The sequence below is a fragment of the Canis lupus genome, chromosome 18 (genome assembly GCF_048164855.1).
Source record: "Canis lupus baileyi chromosome 18, mCanLup2.hap1, whole genome shotgun sequence".
NCBI lineage: Eukaryota > Metazoa > Chordata > Mammalia > Carnivora > Canidae > Canis > Canis lupus.
In genome coordinates, this window is record NC_132855.1 from 7,114,404 (window position 1) to 7,128,064 (window position 13,661).

Here is a 13,661-nt window from a genome sequence, read left to right on the forward strand (position 1 = left end):
CTCTTGACTCATCTGTGCTAATAAATTTATAGTAGGGAAGGAAGAAAATACTGGAGGTAATCTGGCAGTGCCTCATGTATCCCTAACTGTGTATCTTTGTGTGCTCTAGCTGGATACTAACAGTTAGGATTATACGATGGTATACTCTTTGGCACTCTTTGGCAATGGTTTTCCTTGGCTGCCAGAAGGACATCATTTAGATCTAGTGAGGAATGATTCTTTGTCTTCTACTTAGCTATCTTCCACTAAACGAACTGGAAAACATCTGGATAACACTGATTTTTGTGACTAAGTCAGTGTTTAACTTAATGAATATAAAGACTTCCTTCTCATTAAGGAACATTTCCATCTGTCTTAGTCATGATTCAAGGTACAATGCCTAGTGCTTCTTATTTAGTGTCAATACCAAATATGAACTTAAATTTACATCAAACAGAATCACCTCTTTAGTCCAACCAAGAGGATATCGATGCTCCTAGAGCTACTGACTTGAGTATCTATTGCATACTTCTTATGTGCTAGTCATCATGCTAAACACTTTTCAGTTATAAAATTTAATCCCCATTACCACCCTATGAGGTAGATCTTATTATCCTAATTTTCCAGAGAGCATGAAACCAAAAAAGATAAGTAATTTGTCCAATAATTGATTTAGAAAGCTGATTCAAGAGCCATGGGACAGATTATTTGCTTCAGGGTAAAATACATGTAAAGACTAAGAAGAGAGGTGAATTTGGATAAAAAATAAGATATTCTTAAAAACTATCACTCTCCTCTTTCCCTTATTTCCTCCAATCCACAATTCTCACAGAAATGAAACATTCAGGAGGCAATCTCAATAGAATAAAGATCTGTAGGAGGACAGATTCAATGTGGTCAAGGCAATTTAATTTAAATGGATATAAACCAACTAGGCCAAGACCAGCAAGTATCATTTTTGGTTTTATAGGTCCAACAAGTTTTATTGATCAAAATATTCATTTGACCCAATGCTAAATGTTTTGAAAATAATACCCCAAAGACAAAGACTCTAAGCATTCAACTTAATTGCCTTAGCACTTGGAGCTAACAGGCAGAGTCCTATGTAAAATAGTATTCACTTAAGTGTAAAAACCTGTAGGCAAGGCTAACAATAAGATTATCTGCAGGTAGGTGTTAATGAGGCCATTCAGACAGATGAGGTGTCAACAAGGTCTGGTTATTGGGGAGTGAACTTGGGTTACTACTGTGCGGTAGGGAGACAAATTCAGGATCTAGACAGGCAGTCATAAAGCTGTTTGATATATTAGGAGGGGAAAAAAGGCAACTATCTTATTACTAACATTTGAAAGAAAAGTGAAGTATGTGAAGATTTTTCTAGATTGGAGTCAAATATATACCATTTGAAAAAAAAAAACTGCGAAAAGGATGTATTGAAAAACAATCTTTCACAATTAGGCTAAGTTCTCTTACTCTCCTACTCTTTCCTTTAAAGCCAGAACTTAATACTTTTCCCTATAAAATTCAAAGTTACAATAGAATTTTATGCTGTTATTCTTAGAATGTTAAACATACAACCTATAGAAACCAAACATTTCTTTTAAATACAATAGGTAGATAGAATTTAAGATTATAATTTTCAGGTAGAGATTGTATAAGAGAGCACACTTACTACCCAGTATTGCAATAAATTAGTAGAGGCACAATAAATATAATCTATTAGTGGATTATAATAATATCACTACTGTTTAATAATGTGCTAATAAAGAAGCACAATTCTCAGATGACGGCTAATGTCTGATGGCTACTTGGATACCAAAACACCAGAAAATGCTTCTTTGAAATATATTTTTATTACATTTTTTGTTGAGAACTGGATAGAAAAAATGCTTGGAAGAGGATGGTATGCTGGAAAGCTTCTGCCATCACTTTAATATCGAATATGTAATATTACTTATTTCTTTAAGGTAATTTGAGCTTTAACCTACCTTTGGTAATTGCAAGTGGCTTTTCTCTGAAATCTATGGCAATTTATTTCCAGCTTTTTAATAAATTTGTAGGGTTTTTATTTTTGAAGTTAAGGGGATGGAGTAGAAAGTAATTTAATTTGCCAATTTGGAACATTTGCCTGAAAGTTTTGGCTTTTTATTTGTGAAGGCTGATCAACCATGGAAGTAATATGTGTGGTATTAAATTAATCCACTGATAGGAATGTATGATCTCTTAAACATTTTAGAAATATTACAGTAATTTTACAATTTATTAGACATTTCAATTAAATGGGTTATAAAGGAACATGGCTGGCTTTAGGGCCCTTTTAGCACACCAGGTATCTCACAGTGCTCCAGAACTTGGTTGAGTAACACCCCAGAGTATTGGTATTTACGGAATTTACTAAATACCAAAGGAAAGCTATATCCGTTGCATAGACATTGTCAACTATGAATAATAGATATTATTTGTTTTAGTTTACATCTTGATTTAAAATCCCACTATGTAGCCATTTTTGCTTGCAGGAAGGTTATATCTAATGTAGTCAGTAAAAGAAACTAAGCACCTACTTAATATTTAGTGTTTTCTTGTGAAAGGAAAGCATTATTTGCAGAGTCACTCAGTGACTAATTTGAAGTATTAAGTTTGGGGCACCATAGGGATGGCAAATAACGGGTCTATGCACTTCTATACTCCTTCTCCCTATCAGCCACAGCAGACCTCACTAATTCATCCTGGTTGTCTTTCTGTCTTAGATACTAACGACAGTCTTGACACATGGAACAGCCTCGGACTTCTATCCAACAGAACCTTCAAGGTAAGTATGAACAACGTGGTATATTCTTGGAAAGACCAATACACTGATGATCACAGACTTGGGTTATAAATTCAGCCTTGCCAATGAGGAATTAAATGGCCTCTGGTAGGTCATTTAATTTCTCTGTGGTTTGTTTTTATTCTGAAAACATGTCAGTGAAAATATAAATATCTGATGCTATAGATTTATTCTTACATCAGTAGAATAGAGATTTTTTTTAAATGATATAAGTAGTTTTAGATAAAGAACAAACACATATTAGTAGTCCAGGCAGCTCACTCTTCAGTCTAATGAAAACAATTTTTTCCATTGGGATTATTTTAGGAAAAAGTATTACCAAGTAGAAATATTGCCTTTTCCATTTTTAATGCACTATTTTCTTAAAATATATTTTTGGATGAATCTTTATTAATAAGTTAAAGTATACAGTTATTTTTGAAGTTTATCTTAAATTTATCTTCCTTGAAAATATAGAGCAAATACTTAGAAAATAAAATTAGCTTTGTCCTTCCCATAAATTTATATCATTTCAGCAAACATATCACTGGTTTTAATATTTGTTTTTTTTTTTTTAGTATTTTTTTCAGATATTATTATTACCAAGAAACTCAGGAGGGGTAAACACTTTAGGATTAAAATGAATGAAAACCAAACTAGATAACTTCACGTCATTGCAAAACTGGTTTTAATGTACAAAATTCATTACTAATCCTCTGCGTTCACTATTTCCATAAAATAGTATATGGTATGTTGTTTCTACTATTTTCGTTTGGATCCAACATTTTAAAAAATACTTTGGTTATATATTTTCCACAGATAGCATTCCATCTTAATTTGACTCTATTTTTATTGAGAAAAGCCTTTCTTTTTTTAAACCAAGGTATGGAATTAGAAATTTCTTCTTTATTCAGAAAGATACTACTTATTTATAAAACTCTTAACTGTGGTGTGTTCTATCAATGATAAATTAGGAAATATTATGTATAGAGTCTTAAACAAATTTTGAGTGACCAATTTAGGAACACTCTAGTCCATGAAAACTAAATAATTACCTCAATTCTTAAGGAAATAAACAAAAATTCTATATGTGAAAATATATGACTTACATAGTTAGAGATTCCTTAAGAATACAGTTAGTATCCATGCTAAATGGAAACATGAAGTTGCTCTATTTAAAAATTCCTGAATGGCCACTTCAGGGTTGTAATTCATTTCCAAGGCTAACTGGTATGTGAATTGGGTCATGAAAGCAATTTTCATTGAATATTATAGTCTAAAGAGACAAATTATACTCTAGTGACAGAATGTATTTAAAAAGAAAAGGCCTTGGAATATTTATATGGTAACTTGCAAGACACAGAACAGCAACTTTCCCCTAAAATATGTATATATGTATTGTATCTATTTGTAATCTCTACATATTTTTTTGCATGTCAACACTATGTCATCAAACGATTCCTAAAAGCTTAAGTAAAGTGTAGTAGTGAGTCAACCATTTGCCTTTATATATTTCAGGTAAATCTTAATGCCATCAACTCACAGAAACAGTGAAGTGTCTATATGATGAAATATAATTGAAGAGAGAATACAAGAAGTAACAGAGAACCAACTAATTACATTGGTATCTTAACATTAATCATCTCTGATTATCTGTATCAGTGAAAGGGAGTGGCTAATAGAAAATCACAGATAATCTACTCTGTGGTACTGAGTCTATGGTTTTGTGCTTAGTAGCTGAATTTCTAATTGCCCAGTGTAACTTACTGCAAATGTGTTGTGAGGATGCCCATCACCAGAAGAGTGGCCACAGACACATAATTTTGTTTCTGGAAGCAATTCCTAGATTAAACAAAGAGAATCAGGAGTTGGCTTTTTTTCCCTCCCAGTCTTAAGCCTTATACTAATAATGTACATTTTCATTAAAAAAATTTTTTTGGATTATCATCTTGATAGGTGAACATAGATGAGACTATTCCGCCTTTGTGTCACAGTTATTAACAGTAGAGATATAAAAAATAAAAATAACTTGGCAGATGCAAAGTTGAATATTTGAACATAATGAATTAACCACTAACCAAAAAATTTCATGGTCTACCATGATCTTGACTCAGGAATCTCACTTCCCATTTCTGAGCTAAAATTATGGCCAACGTTAATGAATACTCCTATAAATTTAAATGGTGCTATGATTTTAGAGTATGGGATGGTATTTGTCCTTAACACTTTAATTACCTCTTTTTGAAAAAGCTATTGACCTGTACTCAACTATAACCAATACAAGTGAACATAAGTCCTGTCTTGACGTGAAATGTGAGAATAATCACAAGAGTTTCTTTAACTAAACTGCCCTGGCCATGCATTACTATAACACAAATATTGCCATTAAATATATATTTAAGACTATGGAGCCAAACTCTATCATCTCTATTAAAACCTGTTGAATTGTGCCACTTGCATTGAGAACTACTCTATATACTCAACTGTATAGTTTGCATTTTCATCTGTAAAAGCAAAGTGATTATTTATTGATAAATGACATGGAATGTCATTTTTTACTTAAGTAGCATTAGACATTTCAAAGATTTTGTCTGAAGGGCAAAAGGATTACACTGCATTTGAATAGACCATGTGACAACACATCCTTAGACTTCATGTATGATATGAAAGGATGATCCCCATTCATAAGATACACAAGGGAAATTATATCAGAAAAGAAGAAAAGCAAGGATGGATGTGGTAGGGGTGTCAGGGAGTATTTGTAGTGGTTTGATGCATGTAAATATTACATCTTATAAATAATTCTTTTCAAATACATCTCTGAAGTTCAGGGTCTCTGTTTAAGAAACGGATTGTATATGCTTTACATGGCTACATGCCATTTTCTGCAAGATAAGAGCAAGATTAATTCAAATAGGAAAAATGGCTTCCAAAATAGTCTTGCCATTCGTTTCCTATGAAGAAGTATGTTACCTGATACTGGCAGATGAGGACTACGGAGAAAAAAAAAAAAAAAAAAAAAACGTTCAAGTTATATTTTACTGTCAGAATCCAACAAACACGTTTTCATCTAAATTATTTTGTCAACAGCCTTGTAGTACCCTTGCTAACCTTATTTGGCACCAGTGCATAATTAGATACACAGGGGTGTGACTCCAATTGAAGGTGTTGGCATTGTAGCACTCTGTGAAAATATTAACTATGAGGTTAACTCCAATTTTCTCTTCTTTAATTAAATGCACATGGTACTAATGAGGTAACCTACTGTTCCTTGATAGCACTAATTAGCTAAGAGGAGAGTACACTCTCACACTGCAATTTAAACCTAAAAATAAGGTTGAAATATGCTAATTGCAGGCAATTTAAAACAGTACAAGTTGAAGAACTAGTCATAATAAGAGAAACTGACTGCTTTACAGCTAGGCAGCTGTAACTTTGGTTAAAATCAAAACAAGCCACACGATTTTTGGACTGCTATTTAACAAGGTCAGAAGCATCCTAAAAAAATGAAATGCTACTCTCTACCATAGCAATGAACTACCTCACAAAAAAAATCCTCAGATCAACACTCATCTACATAAGACCAAAAATAAATGAGCATCACCAGAACTCCAAAAGTGCCATGACACTATTTACATGTAATACTAAAAACTAAACTCCATAAATAAACAACATCACCCTAGATTCTTTCAAGAACACCCAAATTAAGTAAAATATTGTAATTTGTGTTACCAGTATACTACACAACATATTGGAGTGATGAAGATTAGCCATCTCAAATTGTAGGGTCAGAAGGGAGGATACAGAGAAGTGTTAAGTCTCAGCATTCGAGGAATATACAAACAGGAAATTTCCAGACAATGTACAATCACAGTGATAAAAATACACAAAAGATGCTATGGAATAAAATGGTGTAGGTACCATTTAAGGATATCAGAAGTATTTCATTATAAGAAGGAGATTTTTCACTGCATTTCTCTACAGATAGGAGCTGTGGGATGAAAGTAGCCTGGAGCTTCATGTTGAGAAAGAATGTTCTCCATTCTTAGCTCAAGTGACTTAGAACTATAATTTCAATAAATCTAAATATAATCCAAATATAGTTTCTTTAATTGCTTCTCATTTTCCAAATATGATTTCAACTGATAAACAATGAGAAAAACTTTAACATAAAGCAAGATTCTGAAAGACCTTCAGAATCGTTAAAATATATGTTCTCATTGTGCAGAGTATATTTTAAATATTTTGTATTTTTAAAAATATTTGTTTACTTATTTTAAAGAGAGAGAGAAAGCAGGGGAGGAAGGGTAGAGGAACAGAGAGAGAGGGAAAGAATCTTAAGGAGACTCTCCGTTGAGTGCAGAGCCTGATGTGAGGCTCAATCTCAGGACCTTGTGATCATGACCTGAGCCAAAATCAAGAGTCTGATGCTCAACTGACTGAGCCACCCAAGTGCCCCAATTTTCATTATTTTTTTGATTTTGTAAAATCAAAATGTCATATTTTTATTAATCAGAAACTCTGACTAACCAAAACACTCAAATCAGAAACTTTGAATAACCAAGACAATGCCAAATCCTTCTTGTTAACACAGACAGAAATGAAGCACATTAAAAATTAGTTTATCCTTAGGGACAAAAGAGATATGAACCGCCCCACACTGAGGACTCACAGTGACCTTTTTGCCCGTGTCATTTTGCATGCAAAATTATAAAATATATGACGTTTAAACAATCAAAAGAGTTGAGCAAGCAATAAAAACAGAGTTACAAAGCAAGATTTATGAAAACGGAAAGCTAATTTGGTCTTAAAGTTTACTGGGGCACCCGGATATTTCAGTTGGTTAAGTGACCAACTCTTGATTTTGGCCCCCCAAGGTCATGAGCTTGGGGTTATGGGATTGAGCCCCAAATCAGATGCTGTGCTCAGCATGGAGTCTGTTTAGGATTCTCTCCCTCTCCTTCTGCCCCGTAGTCCCCTGCCCTGCAATGTGTGTGTGTCTCTCTCTAAAACAAAACAAAACAAAAAAAACCCTTAAAGTTTACTGAAGAAAGTAACAGAAGAGAGCAAATCATTTGAAAAGTAAAAGCTTTTAACTCCCAACTAGTAACTCCTGGAGTTAAAAGTATGTGAGAATAAATTTTGCACTACCATTAGCCCATCACCATGTCTTGCCAAAAGGCCTAGTTGAAGAAACTGCTTTGAAAAACCCACCCAGCTTCTTCTCCCAGCTGTCCTAGAGCTTTCTACAACAGAAAGTGATAGAATATTGGCAAGAGAGGCTAATAAACCTCTGATCAACCATGCTTTAACAGATTCATGAAGTTGCAAGTCTGTAAAGGAGTAGCAAGGAGAATGAAATCAGACAGTCATTTAGAAATGGGTCTCCTGGAGGCAACCTGACATATTCCAGCAAATCACAGGGAACTACAATGTGAATGGATGTTTTAAGTGTTTGCATCTGTTTCAAATAAGCACTAAAGAACCTTTTAACAGTGAAAAGGCCAAGACAGTACACTGGAACGAGGTTTCAATATTAACTTCAGAAAGAATCCATTCTTTAGTTAAATATGGATCGTTGTAATTTCTGCTAAAACAATAAAAATAAGTCATTTAGTGTTGAAAATAAAAATATTAGCTCTGGAGACAGTCTGACGGGGTTCAGATCCTGACTCAACACTTGTTAGTGGTGTGACCTTGAGCAAATTATTTAGCCCTTCTTGGCCCCTCTCTCTAGACAGGGGATAATAAGGTACACCATCATAAGATTAAATACATTAATTTGTGTCGAGAACAGTGCTGGTACTCATATACTTTATGTTTATTAACTATGTACTTAATAATTATTAGCTCTCATTACTGCTGCAGAACAACATTCAGATTTTCTTCAAATAAAAACATTATTAAAGTCCTACTGTGTATGTATTATTACATGCTGTAAAGTATGCACAAATTCCCAAAACGTTGTATCTGCACACAAATAGCTTTTAGTCTCTCATTAGACTTCATGATACAAATCAAAGCCTCTTTCACATAAATAAAAAATATTTTAGCTACAGATACACAGGTGAAATATCTGTACTCTGAAAACTACATAACAGTGTTAAAAGAAATTGAGTATGACACAAATAAATGGGAAGATATACCATACTCATGGATTGGAAGAACTAATATCATTCAAATATTACCCAAAGTAATCTATAGATACAATGCAATCCCTATCAAAACACCCAGAGCATTTTTGCAGAATTAAAACAAATCATCTTCAAACGTATATGGAACCACTAAAGTCTCAAATAGCAAAAGCAATCTTGAAAAGGAAGAACAAACTGGAGGTATCACCACCCCCAGATTTGAAGCCATCCTACAAAACTACAGTAATCAAAACAGGATGGTACTGGCACAAGAATAGACACAGATCAATAGAATGGAAAAAACAGGCCAGAAACAAACCCACACTTAAATGGTCAATTAATTTATGACAAAAGAGGCAAGAATAAACAATGGGAAAAAGAGAGTATCTTCAATAAATGGTAAAACTAGACAGCTATATATATAAAGAAAAGAAATTAGATGTTTTTATGCCCATAAAATTAAAAAAAAACTCAAAATGGGTTGAAGATCTAAATATAAGATCTGAAACCATATAACTCCTAAAAGAAAATATAGGCAGTGAATAGTTGGACATCAGTCTTAGCAATACATTTTTTTGGATCTGTCTCCTGCAGTGAGGGCAAAAAAAAAAGAGGAAAAATAAACAATTGGGACTACATTAAACTAATAGCTTTTGTACAGTAAATAAAACAAAGAGTCAAAAAGGCAACCTATTGAATGATAGGGGATATTTGCAAACAACAGACAAACAAACAATCAAATTCAGAACACCTGAATAGATATTTTTCCAAAGAAGACATACAGATGGCAAACAGACACATGAAAAGGTGCTCAGCATCACTCATCAGGAGGGAAATGCAAATCAAAACCACAATGAGATGTCACTTCATACTTGTCAGATTGGTGAGTATCAATAAGACAAGAAATAACAAGTGTCGACAAGGATGTGGAGAACGGAACCCTTCAGGCACAATTGGTGAGAATGCAAACTGATGCAGTCACTGTGGAAAACAGTATGGAGGTTCCTCAAAAAGTTAAAAACAGAACTACTACACTATCCAGCAATTCCACTTCTGGATCTGAAGAAAACGAAAACACTAATTTGAAAAGATAGGTATGTTCATTGCAGCATTGTTTTTAACAGCTAAGACATGGAAGCAACCTAACTCCTGTCAATAGATGAATGGATAATGAAGATTCGGTATATGTGTATACAATGCACTATAGCTCAACCATAAAAAAGAAAGAAATCTTGCCATTTGCAGCAACATGTATGGACCTGCAGGGTATTCTGCTAAGAGAAAGAAACCAAACAAAGAAAGACAAATACCATATAAGTTCACTTACCTGTGAATCTAAAAACAAAACAAAACAAAACAAAAAAAGAAAACAAAACAGAAAGAGATTCATAAATATGGTGAAGAAAGTGGTGGTTGCCAGAGGGGTGGAAGGATGGGTAAAATAGGTTAAAGGGATTAAGAAGTACAAAATTCTAGTTGTAAAATAAAGAAGTCCCAGGGACATAAAGTGCAGCATGGAAAATAGAGTCAATAATATTGCAATAACTTTGGTGACAGATGGTAACTAGACTTATCGTGGTGATTATTTCATAATGTATACAAATGTTGAATCGCTATATTGTACATCTGCAATAAATGTTATTATATGTCAATTATACTTCAATAAAAATAAATATATGTATTTTTCTTTTTAGAAACCTGATGCAGCAAAGCAAATAATAATAATAATAATAATAATAATAATAATAATAATATGGATGTATTTGCACTCAGTGACACAATGAAGTGACTTCCAGGAAAGAATACAATTTTTTTTGCAAAGTTGGTGGAGGTATGTGTTTCACAGAAAAATAGGCAAAAATAATATATTGATCTTTCATAACACATGGAAATGTTTTAAATTATAGTTTGCTTCTTGAGATTGGCTAAAGCTATGCTCAAATTAAAAAAAATTTTTTTAAGATTTTATTTTTTTTAAGATATCCTTACACCCAACTTGGGGCTCAAACTCACAACCCTGATCAAGAGTTGCATGCTCCACTGAGCCAGCCAGGTGCCTCTTTCTTTAACATGTTTAAAACCTAAGCATCTGGGGCTTCTGGGTGGCTCAGTTCATTAAGCATCTGCCTTCAGCTCAGAACATGATCTCAAGGTCCTGGATCAAGCCCCACCTCTCTCCCCTCAGCAGAGAGCCTGGTTCTCCCTCTCTCTCTGCCCCTCTCCTCCACCCCACCTAATGCTTACATTCTCTCTCTCTCAAATAAATAAATTCTTTAAACACACACACACACAACCTAAGTATTTTATAGTATTTGAAGTACAGTGATACCTGAATGGAACCACATCTACATTTTAAAGGTACAAAAAAAATCTTTTTTAAAGTGTTTAGCTTCACTCAGCATAATACCCTCCAGTTCCATCCACGTTGAAGCAAATGGTGGGTATTTGTCGTTTCTAATGGTGAAGTAAGTCAGTCGGAGAAGGACAAACATTATATGTTCTCATTCATTTGGGGAATATAAATAATAGTGAAAGGGAATATAAGGGAAGGGAGAAGAAATGTGTGGGAAATATCAGAAAGGGAGACAGAACGTAAAGACTGCTAACTCTGGGAAACGAACTAGGGGTGGTAGAAGGGGAGGAGGGCGGGGGGTGGGAGTGAATGGGTGATGGGCACTGGGTGTTATTCTGTATGTTAGTAAATTGAACACCAATAAAAAATAAATTAAAAAAAAATAAAGTGTTTAGCTAGTTAAGAAGTATGGCCACTCTTGACATGGTATAAGATAAGAACAAAATTCAATGGCTGATTGGCTTTTCTTCCACTCCAACTCCTAAGTTTGTTGGTTCGGTTGGCTGTTTTGAGGCCATTCATTATATCTGATGGAAAGTGCCTCCAGGACAAGTGTGGCCAGGGTTGAACCAGCATGTTTTTGTGTTGGCTTAGCAAATACAAATTCCTTCATCCTTCTCCAGCCCATGTTTGAACAACAGATTCCAAGCTGCCTAGCTCTGACAGAGGAGGTGAAGGGAAGAGAACTGATACCTGGAAAACATTTTGTGTATTCCCTAAATCCAGTGGGTCAAAGTAGTTGGTGTTATTTGGAGTCAGTAGAGGAGAAGTGGGGAGGACCAAGTCAATATGAGCACATGCCTTAAGACGCCATTCTTCCTTTTTTATCCTGTGGCATAGACTGCAAAACCCACATGATCTTGAGGAGAGCATGATGCGCCCATTAAGGAATTACTTTGCACAGAAGGGAAATGGAAGTCCAGGGAGCTGAAATTATTTACAAAAAGCCATGCTTTTACTTATTTTTTTAAAAAAAGATTTTACTTATTTATTCATGAGACACACACACACACACACAGAGAGAGAGAGAGAGAAAGAGAGAGAGAGAGAGGCAGAGACAAAGGCAGAGGGAGAAGCAGGCTCCATGCAGGGAGCCCGATGAGGGACTCGATCCTGGATCCCCAGGATCAGGCCCTGGGCCAAAGGCAGGCACTAAACCGCTGAGCCACCTGGGCTGTCCACTTTTACTTATTTTTAAGACTTCTGTACATTATATATCCTACTGTACAGGTTCTCAAACTTTAGCATGTAAAAGAATCTCTGGATAAGCTGTTATAATCACAGAGTCAAGGCTACATTTCTAGAGATTCAGATTCAGAAGATCTGGGCCTGGGTGCAGGAATATGCATTTTAACAAGCATCTTGGTGGTTGTGATCTGGAGCTTCTATGATCCTATTTGGAGGAACACTGTCTTTTGTGTTCAGGATAGTTGTGTGACAGGTAACTTTTCATTCTTTCATTCTACAATTTAGTCAGTCAACACTTTTTTTTAGTAGGTGGCCATTGTCTTCCTCTAGATACCACAAATATTTGGAGGATGTGAAATTTTAAAGTACTTAATATTAATCAATTAAATCCACCGAAATTCCTAAAATAAGATTTGATCCCCATTGCATGGTGAAAAAGTACTGAAGAATTAAGAGAAATTACAGAATATAACAATGTTGAAGTCAGATTTTTCACCCTGTTTTTGTCAATCCTGTCTTATTCACCTCAGAAAGCTGCCATCATAACTGGCACTAATTGGCACCCTTGTTAGAAATCTCAGCAGAGGAGCCAAGAATAGAAAAGATATGGACACCTCTCACCCACAGAGCCCAGCTGTCTGCACAGGTGAGGCTGAGATCAAGGCTGGGGTAGATGACCTGGCTGCTGCCTGTGAGAAGGATAAGACCTACACCTGCTCGCTGACGATGTAGACAACCTCAATCTCCAGGGATGTTAATCAAGTCTCTTTCATGTGCCTGAAGTCACGGAAAAACAAAAGATGCCCATAGTGCTCCTACAAGTGATGTAGTTATTATGTTTTAAGAGGGAAAGAAGGCAGCAGTCAACAGACACTTCTGCCATGAGATACTCCTGCAGATACGGGTGGAGTATTGTATTTTTTGCTAACTTGCGGTATGCTTGTTTGCTTCATTCAAGAAAATCATTAAAGCTCTTCTGGAAAAAAAAATAGGGAGCTGGATTTCTCATGAATGTCTGGAGGGCAAAAGACAAAGCTTTAAACATACAGTAATTATTTAATAGATAAAATGGACAGATTCTATGTATAAGATTTTTTTCTCCTAAAAAATTATATTGAGCGTATTGGGTATGTTGAGGTCATGCAGAAATCACTTATGCAAACCTAAAAATAATAGCCCTTAATTTTCTACTCTTCTTTTT

At 34.7% G+C, this 13,661-nt stretch overlaps 1 protein-coding gene across 26 annotated transcripts in view; it reads right to left on the bottom strand.

Annotated features, from left to right (window-relative positions):
* FOXP2 (forkhead box P2) overlaps positions 1–13,661 on the bottom strand; it is a 554,812-nt gene that overhangs the window by 115,381 nt on the left and 425,770 nt on the right. For 21 of the 26 annotated variants that reach the window (XM_072783382.1, XM_072783381.1, XM_072783379.1 and 18 more), the window contains one exon: positions 4,553–4,627. The exons of the other annotated variants lie outside the window; for them this stretch is intronic. In XM_072783382.1, coding sequence (XP_072639483.1) covers positions 4,553–4,627 — 75 coding nt within the window. The remainder of the gene's footprint in view (positions 1–4,552; positions 4,628–13,661) is intronic. 26 annotated transcript variants of the gene reach the window in all.